Raw genomic sequence first — 13,100 nt, 5'->3', positions numbered from 1 at the left:
TCCCCATCCCAATTTTTCACACTTGCTGTCTGGTCACCCTAAGCTGAGTTGATGTACCCCCTGGAAGACCTCTGCGTGCCCCCAGGGGTACACGTACCCCTGCTTGAGAACCACCACTCTAGACTATTTGTTTTTTTTTCTTTTTTTAAATTAATGTATTTAAATCTGTAAACCTGTAGCTGAGTGGAGGGGATTCCCTGGGACTTCTAGTTCTCAATGCATGTGTTTCCCAGTCGTTAACCCACTGCATGGCAGCCACCCACCATGTGGGGGGGAGATCGTGGGAGAGGAACGAGGAGGGGAAGGGGGTCTGCTTTCCAATCCCCACCCATGGGCAGCCTCTCCCAGAATTCACTTCCCGATGCAGGGGACACTGGCTTTACGTGTGATTTGTTTTGCAGATCTCTGGAGTGAAAGGGCAGAGAGAGAGAAGCATTTGGACAGGGTTCCTGCCCGGTCACAGTTCTCTGTGTCATTGAGGGGGGTGGAGTATAGGGAGGGGGCGGTTTATTAGCTGTCCTATCCGTAGGGCTCTGGATCCCGTTCAGACGGGGGAAGGCGGCACCAATCTGTTTCTGCTTCTCTTCCTGGGTCAGATCCTCCATTGCGAGCTGGAAGCCCGGACTGAGCAGCAGGTGTGGGGGCAGAGACCGGCATTAACCCCCCTGTATGCCCAACCCAGGTGGGGACTTTCTCTGATGGCTGGAACCGGGCTCTGCTGACCTCAGCTGGAGACTCCAGGTGATGAGAGAGAGAACTGGAGGGGGGGGCAGGAAAGTGACTGCACAAACAGGATCTGAGTTTGTTTGCAGCAATCAGGAGCCTCATTTTTGGAAAAAAAAAATCAGAGGGGGCCCAAAGTCCTGTCAGCTGATGGAGCACTATGTGTGATTAAGTATCAGAGGGGTAGCCGTGTTAGTCTGTATCCACAAAAACAAATCTGTTGGTCTTTAAGGTGCCACCAGACTCCTCCTTGCATATGTGTTTAGAGTAGGACCTCAGAGTTAGGAACTGACCTGTCAACCACACGCCTCATTTGGAAGTGGAAATATGCCATCAAGCAGCAGCAGAGCCGAACCAAAAAAAGCAAATACAATACAGTGCCGTGTTTAAACGTAAACTACTTTAGAAAAAATGAAAGGAAAGGGTTTTTAAAAAAAAAAGATCTGTCACGGCAAGGAAACTGTTTCTGGCCTTGTTTCATTTAAATTAAGATGGTGAAAAGCAGCATTTTTCTTCTCCAGACTAACATTTCAAAGCCATATTCAGTCAATGTTCGGTTGTAAACCTTTTGAAAGAACATCCAGCATTACAAACATTTCAGAGTTACGAACAACCTCCGTTCCCAGGGTGTTCGTAATTCTGAGGTTCTGCTGTATATTACTATCGTGCAAAGTTGGGATGGGGAGAGGGTTAAATTACACTTCTGACAGCAGTGAGTCTCTTCTGTCCTTCTGCCTAGCATCTGCTCCAGGGTCCCAACTCAGGAGGGGAAATAGGTATGGGGTCGAGGGGGCCATGTACAGGTCCCAGTCTGTCTCTTTGGGTACGTCTTCACTACCGGCCACATTGGCGGGTAACAATCAATCCCCGAACATGCTCCTGTCGACTCCGGAACTCCACCGACACGAACGGCGGTAGCGGAGTCGACGGGGGAGCCGTGGACTTCGATCCCGCGCCGTGAGGACGGTAGGTAACTCGATCTAAGATACTTCGACTTCAGCTACATTATTCACGTAGCTGAAGTTGCGTATCTTAGATCGAACCCCTCCCCTAGTGTAGACCAGCCCTTAGTTCCTCGGAGGATGGGTTGTTAGGGAGGGAATGGATGAAACATAAGAGGTGTAGAGAAAAAGGAGTGGGTGGAGGAAGGGTGACAACAAAGGAGTTTCGTTGGAGGTTGTTATTTCTTTTAAAAATAGAATCCCTTTAGTGCGATATTCCCCATTAAGTCCTCGGAGATGTGGAATACTCCTAGACTGATGGAGTTTAAGGGCAGAAAGGATTGCCAGATCATCCAGTCAGACCTGAACTGAAGTGAAGTGAGAGCCCAGCTGTGATATTGTGAACGTGTACTTATGTTTTAAGACTTGAAGAGCGTGAAATGGGCTAAAAGTGCAATAAAGTAAAGTTTAACAAACTGGGAGTGGAGAGCGCCAAAGACGCACCTCTCCTGGGGTGCCATTTGGTCTAGGGCCAGCCCTGGTCTCAGGATTAGAACAAAGAAGGTCTAGGATCCCAGGAAATGGAGACGATGAGAGCCATGATGGTGAAGCATTGCTCCAGTAGCCTCTCTCTGTTCTTCCATCTTTTCCTCTCAAAGCCTCTTTAAGGACCCCAAAAGAGAGTGGTGGGTGGACTCGCCCATCCCCTTGTTATTCTTCCACCAGTGAGGCCTAATATATGTTCATTTAGTTAATTAATTTCCAGTTCCACATCTTCTGTTTTCACCAAGCAGGATTTCAACACAGTCCTTAGTTATATCAGGAGGCCTTTTTGTAGACTAATTCAGTCTGTCTCCCTTTCGTACCTTTTTGCCATTACCATTTGTTATTATGGGTTATGGTGACATTCTGTGAACTTTCACATACTTTTTACAGTTGAGATCCCAATTTAGCATAAATCTGTGGGCCCAATTATCCTAACAGCCCACCTCCATGTATTGCCCTTTTCTCCCTTTAATTATGAAATAATCATATAAAAATCTCTCATCTATTGACCTTTTTTGTTCTTGAATGATCAGATACTCTATAAAATCCCTGCAGATTTGATCCTTTTTTCTTGGTCCAGTTATCAAATGATTGTATACAATTCCCTTAGATTTTCTCCTTTGTCTCTCCTTTATTGAATATTGATATCAAATCCTCTCCATTTTTGCCATTTGTCCCCCTGTAGTTCTCAAATATTGATATATGCCCTTTCTCAGATTTGAGCAGGTTTCCCCACCCTTTTCTGACTGTACCAGCTTCGGGTTTAGGTAGGAAATGATTTCTCTGGCTCACTCCCCAGAAGGGATGTGGGAGACGGGGTCTAATTTATCTAGAATGGATTTAATACCCCTTTTATGTTTTGCCCCTTTTCACTCATTATCTGATATTAATTAAAACACCATATCCTCAGACATTCTCACCTTCATCTCAATGGCATATTGATGTAAAACCGCTGCTTTCTACCTCTTTCTCCTTAATTTTTCTCCTCTCAGATCAAATCTCCTTACACTTTGCCACTTGCCCTCCATTTCTTGATCATTGATATAAAAATCTCCTCAGAACTTGGATTCTTCCCACCCCTTTTCTGGCCAAGTTTGCCACTTGGCTACCCCCACCCTCCATCTCTGCTCCCCGTGTGTCTGTGAGTCCCAGAGATGCCACTGATGACACACACACGAGTTAGCACTCGTGGGAGCTGATCTGGCTGTGAGAGCATGAAGGGCAGGCCACAGTGAAGGGGATACTAGCAGGACCTCCCCCCAGCTAGAGGAGAAAGGAGATGGAAAGGGAGAGAGAGACTGAACAGGGCAGCGGGAGCAATAAGTTGGGATAGCGGTTCCCAGCTCCTAGGCCAGCCCAGATCTATTCCCTGCACCATCCCTGGGCAGATTGAGTTCCTGGGAGCGAGGCGAGGAGCAGAGGGAGGAAAAGCCAATTTCTGGCTCTGCCGAGCTGCCACGCTGCTGGGAGGACGCGCTGCCCCAAGGGGACGTTGTCAGAATGGGAATCCTCCGAAGCAGCCTCTTTGATTTTGCTCTTTTCTAGCGGTTGACTCAGTGACTCTGTTACGGGGAGATGCTAAAAATGTCTTGGTGGGTTTAGGCCCAGTGAGAAGGGCCAGGTCTGCACTGGAATAAAGTGATCCAGTGTTTTCCCAGCCTGCCAGCGTATAGAGCCTCTGCCTGCAGGGAAAGAACCGAGAGGGAACTGGGGTGTGAAATGGACTCAAACGCCTTCTGAAATGTCCTGTTGCCCTGCTCATCCTGACAGGCTGCAGAATCATGTCCATGTTTTGCTCGAGATTGTCCCATCCTCCCAGGGGATGAGGAAGGAAAATGACTGGCTCAGGCTGGGAATTTTCAGGAGCTGCTGGAGGAGAGCAGGGGGAGTCTGGAGGGGCAGAGGCAGGAAATACACAGGGGGAGAAACTGCTGGGATGTGTTCAATCTGGGGCCTGATTTTTGGAACAAACCCATGGAAGAGGTAAATTCCCCCATTTGTGGAATAGGGAGCAGCCCCACTGGACAAGTCTGGGAAAATGGACCAGACTCCCACTGCTGGAGCCTGAACTCACCAGGCAGAGGCTGCTCTGAAATATGAAGGGGGCACCCAGCGGTGAGGCCCAGAGGAGAGGTCCCGTCCCCTCATCCTCAGCTGCTGGGAATGAGGAGGGAATTGGGATTGCTACCAGCCTCTGGCTAGTAAGTGTGTGATAACTGGGAAGGCCCTTGCCCTCCTCCATCAGCTGGGAGGGACAAGGAGCTCTCTCTTTCTCCCCACCCTGAAGCCTCCTGGCTGCTCTGAGCAGGGTGGGAGTGGGATTCTGCTACTTTGGCCCTCCCAGAGCTTCCATTTTATCAGCCTTCTCTGCTGTGACTAGCGAGATTGTGGCTGGGGCAGCAGGTGCTGAGTGGGGTACTTGCATTGTTTCAGATGCCGGTGAGCTTCGAGGAGGTGGCTGTGTATTTCACCCAGGGGCAGGGGGCTCTGCTGGACCACGTTCAGAGAGCCCTGTACAGGGATGTCATGCAGGAGAACTACGAGACGGTGACCTTGCTGGGTAAGGGATTCCTTCTTCCCTTGGTTACTGGAAACTGCCACATCTGTGATGTGCCCTGTTGAGCATCTGTGCAGGTTCTTCCCTGCTTGCTTCAGTTTTGGGGGAGTGGCCTCCATCTTCCCTAGCTCCAGTGGGAGACAGAGTTGAATCTCCAAACCTGAGCTCGGGAAGACAGAAACATAATGGAGATGCGGCTTCATCCCCACAGCTTTCAAGGGGACAACAGCAGTGTATTGTCCTGTCTCTGTTACTTCTCACTCACACACAGAATCTTTGTTCACATCCCACCCTGGGACTAAGTTCCATTGTGAGGTAGGCTCTGGAGGTTTAGAAATAGGCAGAGATTTAACTCCACAGCTGTGTCTAAGCCATTAAGTCCCCCAGAGTACACGGATCCTGGAAACTCCCACTGTGAGTACAAACCTTATTCTCCCCTCCCACACATAGACTCATAGGCCTGGAAGGGACCTCGAGAGGACATCTAGTCCGGTCCACTGCACTCATGGCCGAACGAAGTATTATCTAGACCATCCTCTCTCTCCCTCCCAGAGGCCCAGTGACTGCGTTTCCATCCATTTTCATTCCACGTTCTTGCCTAATTTCATGCCCCTGTGCAAGAATTCTCATTCCCAAATCTGACCCGATCTCCTGGCTGGGACAATGAAAAGAGCCGTGGGTCCCAGATCTCCAGCCCTGCGAGAAAAGGGAGATCCCGAGAGGCACCCGCACAGGGACGCAGTCTGGGAAACTGACGCCGAAACAATCTGGCGAATGAAGGAAAAAACTGGGACTCCCACTAACTCGTCGTGCACGAGCTGCCCCAGTTCTGCCTCATCCCACACAGGGCAGGGCTGTCGCCAGCAGGTGTCCTATCGTGACTCAACGTTTCCCACCTATCTGACGGGCAGCTGGCAGGAACTCCCTCTCCAACTTTACGTCCCCAAGTGTTTGGAGGCAGAATCCAATTTCTCCCTTTTTTGCACTTTGTGCCCCAGGATCCGTTACAACTGGGTTATTCCTTCTCCCAAACTCCAAAGAGCGGCTTTTTAGTTTTTTTATTTTTTGAAGAAGAAGATGACATGTGAGCCAATAAAATGTTGAGAACCGCTGCTTTGGGCCTCTCCTCTCTCTGTGTCCAGACAGGAGCGTTTTCCATTACATTTTTTATTTTCCTCCCTCTCCTCTCTGCCCCCCTGGGTCGGGAGAGGATTTCTGGAGAACAGGAATCTGTAGGAAACCAGTATTTGAAGAGAAAACACAGCAGTACAGCAAGCCCAACTAAGATCAAAACTGGTCCTTCTCATGGTTCAGTTGTGCGATATCAAGCCATCTCCCACACTCTAAAGTGGTTCTTTAATGTGTTTCTTTGCAGCACATGATATTAAAACACCGTATGATTTAATTATTAAGCATTCTAAGTTATAGATTCATAGACTCTAGGACTGGAAGGGACCTCGAGAGGTCATCCAGTCCAGTCCTCTGCCCTCATGGCAGGACCAAATACTGTCTAGACCATCCCTGATAGACATTTATCTAACCTACTCCTAAATATCTCCAGAGATGGAGATTCCACAACCTCCCTAGGCAATTTATTCCAGTGTTTAACTCCCCTGACAGTTAGGAACTTTTTCCTAATGTCCAATCTAAATCTCCCTTGCTGCAGTTTAAGCCCATTGCTTCTTGTCCTATCATTAGAGGCTAAGGTGAACAAGTTTTCTCCCTCCTCCTGATGACACCCTTTTAGATACCTGAAAACTGCTATCATGTCCCCTCTCAGTCTTCTCTTTTCCAAACTAAATAAACCCAATTCTTTCAGCCTTCCTTCATAGGTCATGTTCTCAAGACCTTTAATCATTCTTGTTGCTCTTCTCTGGACCCTCTCTAATTTCTCCACATCTTTCTTGAAATGCGGTGCCCAGAACTGGACACAATACTCCAGTTGAGGCCTAACCAGCGCAGAGTAGAGCGGAAGAATGATTTCTCGTGTCTTGTTTACAACACACCTGTTAATGCATCCCAGAATCACGTTTGCTTTTTTTGCAACAGTATCACACTGTTGACTCATATTTATTAACCAATCAGGACGCTTTTACTATGTTATTAACCAATTAAGTTATCAACTTGTACTAAATTCATATATTTGCGGTGAAAATAATATCTTTATCTATCTATCCTATCTGTCTACCACACACCCCATCTATCTGTCTATCCTATCTGTCTACCACACACCTCATCTGTCTGTCTGTCTGTCTGTCCACTACACACACCCTCCATCTATCTGATCTATCCACTACACACCCTATCTATCTGTCTGTCTGTCTGTCCACTACACACACCCTCTATCTATCTGATCTATCCGGCACACCTCCTCTATCTATCTATCTATCCACCATACACCCCCTCTATCTATCTGATCTATCCACTACACACCCTATCTATCTGTCTGTCTGTCCACTACACACACCCTCTATCTATCTGATCTATCCACCACACCCCCTCTATCTATCTATCCCCATACACCTTATCTATCTATCTATCTAAACTAAATACTTCCCGTCATACTGTTTAAATATGCATATACAGTACTATAGGAAATGAAACAATTGAGTTCACACTGCTTGGCTCTTTGGGGTAATGCTAATCGCTAATTTGGCTCCTAAACCACTGAGATCTGAGTATCCCTGCTCTACAGCAGTGTGGCAGGCAAGACTTAAGCTGTTTATTTCATCGGCAGGAGCTGGCTTTGCAGAATCTCCAAGCCAGCTGTCCCATAGCGTTTGGAAGCTATTTGAAAAAGCCAACTCCAAAGTAGGGATGTGGCTGGAACGTCATAAGCTGCTTAGAGTAGAGATACAGCTGAAGAACCTGGCTTTTGGGAAGTAACAAACTAGAGAACCTTAGCTGTAGCGGGGGGATGGGTGTGCTCTGACTGGGGTGAAATATGGTGGCCAGGAGAGGACTTATTGATACCCCACATATACAAGATAATATTTGTACATCCTGACTGGACCTTTCAGTGGCTTAAGTCCATCTACTTCTTTCTCTATTTCCAGAGGAGACCCTTACTGCTCTCCCAGGATCTTTCCCACCTCTATCAGACATTCCTGGTTCTACCCCAGTTGCTCAAGGAAAGTTTCACAAGTTGTGTTTCTTCTAGGAAATCCTCAAATATATGCTTTCAGGCAACTCCAGTTAATTTGTGTGACAGTGACCAGATGTAGAATATGTCCCAGGGTGGTGTTACACCTCTGTACCCTACAAACTGTCCTGTTTTTGAATGGAATTCTAGAATCGGGAACTACATCATCTTCTACACCACAAATGGAGCTCAGAGAAACCCCATATAGTTCAGGGCAAATGGTTGTCTGAGGAAACTCGTAAGAACTTCCTGGAGATACAAGCAGCGAAGAAGGTGGTTCTCTCTCTCTACTTTTAAGTTTCCCTCTGGATTAGTTTTTCATTCATGTGAAAAGCAACACTAGGAACGCCATGGCATGCTGACTCTTCCAGGCGTTAATAAGAAATTACATGTTAAAAATCCTGAATGAAGCAAGAAATATTCTCTTGCTCCTGGCACAGGATAGTCTTTGCTCTGAGGAGCTCAGTGAGAACACCAGGTATCTAATGATTAAAACAACCTGCATTTGACCCAAAAAACCCACCCTGCTGGTTAACTAGGGTTGCCAGTTTTGGTGGGCTGTATTCCTGGAGGTTTCATCACATGACATAATCTTTAATTAGCAATGGAGGGAAGGATGGCTCAGTGGTTTGAGCATTGGCCTGCTAAACCCAGGGTTGTGAGTTCAATCCTCAAGGGAGCCATTTGGGGATGGGTGAGGGGGGAATCTGTCAGGGACAGTTATTGGTCCTGCTAGTGAAGGCAGGGGACTGGACTCAATGACCTTTCAAGGTCCCTTCCAGTTCTATGATATAAGTATATCTCCATATGTAAGAACTGTAATACCCACTGGAGTAAGAAAACCAATCTAAATATTGCCTAGTGGAATAAGATTTAAAGTTTATATCAGTGGTCCCCAACCATTTTTTGTCTGGCAGGCACCAGACGACAAGCCACAGAGGAGCATGGCGACGGATGAGCATCTGCTGAAATTCCGCCAACAGTCAGCAGCATTTCGCCGATGACGCAGCTTGTTGGCGGCATTTTGACTGATGCTTGTCCACCGCCCAGTACACAGGCGCACTTAGATGCCCCAGCGGGCACCATGATGCCTGCGGGCACCGCGTTGGGGACCCCTGCTTTAGATTGTACATTTTTCTTTTATTTTCTTTGGTAACTTTCTCAATTTTTTTATACCTACCACTTCTAATCACTTTAAAATCACTCTCTCTAGTTAAGAAAACTGTTTTATACCTTACTTAAAACAGCATGGTTTGGTTGAGGTGCTTGGGAAATCTTAGCTCAGTTACAAAGGCTGGTGCATGTCCTCTCCACACTGAGGGAGGGGCAGCCTGGGCAATGACCTTACACTGGTCAGGTTTCTGACCAGGGCAGGACGGTGCAGCTCAGGGTACTATGGGAAGTAAGAGAAAAAAACAAACCCTCTATTACAGTTTTCCTATTGGTTCAATTTTCTTGATCTTTTAAGTTACCCTTTTGTTTGTGGATATTGATTTTAGTATTGGCTACTTACCTGCCATAATGGATCATTGATCACCAGGTACTTTAGAAGGAGAAAGGTAAAAATTATCAGCCCATCCATCATTTTCCCTTCTCTGAAGTGGGCTCTGGTGCTCCATGAGACCCGACACAAGTTTTACAATAAATTCCAGTTGAAAGGGAAATATCTCAATCCTTCTTTATTTCCCCATGGAAACCTCCAACAGAGAGATGGAGAAAACTTAGGAGTCCCACTTTTGGGGATCTTGCTTTGCTGTAAACATTTCCATTTTTGTGTACCAAATAAATAAGTAGATGAAGTATCCTGCCTGGAGATGACAAATCTTCTGTAAAGTTTATTCATCAGAACTTTATTCCTGGGGGAATTCTACACACATTATTTTAGAATTCTGCAAAATTCTGCATATTTTATCTGTCCAAGTAACACCATATAATCATGCCAGTTTCGATAATTTTGGTAATTTATTTCAAAATGTCTCTCGACAAGTACGTCTATAACAGTAAAGACAAAAAAAAAAGATTCTGGTAATTGTTTCTGACAAGTAGATTCCTTACCAGGCATTCAGTAACTTCTTGGGAAGAGTGCTCAACCCCCAGCTCTGCCTCAGGCTTGCCCCCATTCCACCCCCTCTCCCGATGCGCTCCTTCCCCCCAGAGCCTCCTGAATGGTAAAACAGCTGATTGCTGTGGGCAGGAGGCGCAGGGAGGGAGGGGGGAGTTGTTGATCCGCGGGGCCACCAAGAGGTGGGAGGTGTTGTGGAGATGGAGGGGGGGCTGCCAGTCCACCCTGGTTCCAAGCCCCCACGGCCAAACAACTTTATAAGGAAATGTTGTGCAACTTTCAATGAATATGTTCTCTAATAGGTCAGGGACAAAACAGCGTTAACCGGGACGTCATTAAGTGAGGAGTTACTATATTAATACAGAACTTTTTTCCCCCACAGAAAATACATTCTGCCCCAGAAGTTCTGCAGTTCTGCCTTTTGCCCACCGGCTGCATTCTTGCTGCTTGCCGGTCTGGCACCACAGCGGCCTCTGGTGGGCGAAAGGCTAAACCGCAGCAGTTCTTGGGCAGAGAAGTATTTTCTGTTGGGGGACAAAAATCTGCAGAAGATCTGAATTCTGCACATCCTCAAAGGCACAGAATTCCCACAGGAGTAGAACTTATAGCTTGTCTTCTCCACTTTGGCATTTGTCTTGAGCGTTAGAGAGAGAAAATGTTCACAGAACACCTCCATCTTCTGGCACAACATTGTGACGCTAGAAAAAAATTATTTTCTTTTATCTCCCTGCTCCTAAAATGAAGAGGAGTGACCCAATGGTAGTGGATCACTGAGCACCAGGGGCTCACTTCAGAGAAGGAAAACTTGCAGACAGGTAAGTAACTTTTATCTTTCTCAAAACTCTTATCAGTTCTTGTGTTTTCTTTCTTCTCTTTGCTGTTCCCCTTTCTTTCCCTTTGACTCTAGCACTGGGAATGACTCTAGTCTGAATTCTCTCTGTATCGCAGCAGGTGAAGAGATGCTGAGTGAGAATGAAGAGGAGAACCTCCAGTAGGGAACCCCTAAGCAGGTGGAGCTGCATGGGACGTTATCGGGAAGATCTAAATGGAACGTTTCCAGGAGAGTTGACCACGGAAAATCTTGTGAGAGTCATTGCAGGTCAGAGGGACAGCAGAGAAACCAATTGTGGAAGGAAATAATTAAATACATTACTTGTGAGGAAGGGTGCAAAGACCTCAAGGAAACCACAGCCCAGCAGGGAATCCACATGAGAGAAAAAACACACACACAATGCACAGCAAAAACTTCAGTTCGAGATTGCACTCTTTTAGACGCCAGAAAACCCACACAAGAGAGAAACTTTATAAATGCTTTGAGTGTGGAAAAAGATGTAGTGACAACTCGCACCTTATTAGACATCAAAGAATTCACACAGGAAAGACCCTATAATTGCATTGACTGGGAGTTGGTTTAGCAACAGAAGTACACTTTATTAGGCATCAGAGAACCCCCACATAGGAGAGAAACCCTACAAATGAATTGATGGTGAGAAACATTTTTTCAGAGCTCACATCACAGAATCCAGACAGGAGAGAAACCATGTAAATGCCAAACCTGTGGGATACATTTCAATCGGCGGTCAACCCTTGTTTGATATCAGAGAGTCCATACAAGAGAGGCGCCCTATAAATACCTTGAGGGTGGGAAAAATTTTAGTGACGACTCACAACTTATTACACATCAAAGTGCCCACATGGGTGAGAGACCCTATAAATGCTTTGACTGTGGGAAAAGTTTCCTTCAGAGCGCACATCTTATTGTGCATCAGCGAACCCACACAGGAGAAATGCCCTATAAATGCCCCGACTGCGGGAAAAGCTTCAATCGAAGTGCAAACCTGGAGAGACACCAGATAGTCCACATACGAGAAAAAGCACATAAATGCCTCGACTCTGGGGAAAAGGTTAATGATAAGTCACTTACTACACATCACAGAAGCCACTCTGAAGCGAAACCCTATGTATGCAAGGACTGTGGGAACAGTTTCATTCAGAGCTCAGATCTGATTGTGCATCAGAGAGTTCATACCGGAGAAACACCCTATAAATGCCCCGACTGTGGGAAAAACTTCAGTCGAAGTTCAAATCTTACTAGACATCAGAGAACCCACACAGGGGAAAAAACCCATAAATGCCTGGACTGTGGGAAAAGTTTCATTCAGAGCTCAGATGTTATTGTGCATCAGAGAAGCCATACGGGGGAAACGCCCTTTAAATGCTCTGACTGTGGGAGATACTTCAGTCGGCTTTCCAACCTTGCTAGACATCAGAGAATCCACACGGGGGAAAGACCCCCATACGTGCCTGGAGTGTGGGAATAGTTTCATTCAGAGCTCAGATTTTCTTCTACATCAGAGAATCCACATGAGAGGGAAAAAACCATAAAAGCCTCCACTTGTGAGCAAAATTTTAGTAACAAGTCACGTCTTAGCACATGCTGGAGAACCCACGTTGGAGAAAGCCCTTATTAATCCCTGGACTGTGGAAAAAGTTTCCATCAGAGTTCAGTTCATATTTCACATCAAAGGATCCATATGGCAGAGTGACTGTGTACGTACTCCGAATGTGTGAACTGCTTCATTCACAGCTCACAGCTTTGTATACATCAGATAGTCCATGCAGGAGAGAGACCCTATGAATCAGTAACTCTCAACCTTTCGAGACAGCTGTTCCCTTTTCCGGAGGCTGATTTGTCTGGCCAACCCCCAAGTTTCACCTCACTTAAAAACAACTTGCTCACAAAATCAGACATAAAAACACAACAGGGTCGCAGCCACCAGTACTGAAAGGTGGCTGCCTTTCTCATTGTTACCCTGTCATTCTTAAATAAATTGTCAGCTGTAGATTGAGAAACACTGATATAGATGCAGTGGCGACTAGTAACTGTTGGTGGTGGAGGCACAATGGCAGCCCCCTCACTCTTGCCACCACAGCCGCGGTCAACCTCCTGGTGACGGTCCAGGCCCCCTTCAGCAACCCCCTCTGACCACAGCACCCTGGGCGGTCACCCATGTCACCCTCCCGGGGCCAGCCTTGGGGAAAATGGCACTCTGGGGGAACTGGCATTTTGGTGTTCTGGCCCCCGCTGCTTCCCCAGCCCCCCACCCATCCCCCCCGGTCCCTGCTTCC

At 46.8% G+C, this 13,100-nt stretch overlaps 1 protein-coding gene across 5 annotated transcripts; it reads left to right on the top strand.

The window, feature by feature from the left end:
• Nucleotides 1-593: 593 nt before the first annotated feature.
• Nucleotides 594-12,830, top strand: LOC127033349 (zinc finger protein 436-like). 5 transcript variants are annotated; one of them, XR_007769059.1, is made up of 3 exons: nt 594-741; nt 10,716-10,786; nt 10,920-12,830. XR_007769059.1 is itself a non-coding variant. In XM_050921378.1 (2 exons), the coding sequence occupies exon 2, from the start codon at nt 11,666-11,668 to the stop codon at nt 12,290-12,292; it is 627 nt and encodes a 208-aa protein (XP_050777335.1). In that variant the 5' UTR covers nt 594-741; nt 10,923-11,665; the 3' UTR covers nt 12,293-12,830. The 5 variants fall into 5 exon arrangements, 4 of the variants coding, with proteins under 4 accessions (XP_050777335.1, XP_050777334.1, XP_050777336.1 ...); XM_050921378.1 differs by lacking the exon at nt 10,716-10,786 and having other exon boundaries at nt 10,923-12,830; XM_050921377.1 differs by lacking the exon at nt 10,716-10,786.
• The last annotated feature ends 270 nt before the right edge of the window (nt 12,831-13,100 follow it).

The sequence above is a fragment of the Gopherus flavomarginatus genome, chromosome 12, assembly GCF_025201925.1.
Source record: "Gopherus flavomarginatus isolate rGopFla2 chromosome 12, rGopFla2.mat.asm, whole genome shotgun sequence".
In the NCBI taxonomy this organism is placed as follows: domain Eukaryota; kingdom Metazoa; phylum Chordata; order Testudines; family Testudinidae; genus Gopherus; species Gopherus flavomarginatus.
Note: the sequence above shows the minus strand (reverse complement) of the source record. Positions and strands in the feature narration are given on the sequence as shown.

What these genes read in the sequence shown, in the direction of transcription:
- LOC127033349 (XM_050921378.1), top strand. Translation starts at nt 11,666, where the DNA reads ATGGGTGAGAGACCCTATAAATGCTTTGACTGTGGGAAAAGTTTCCTT.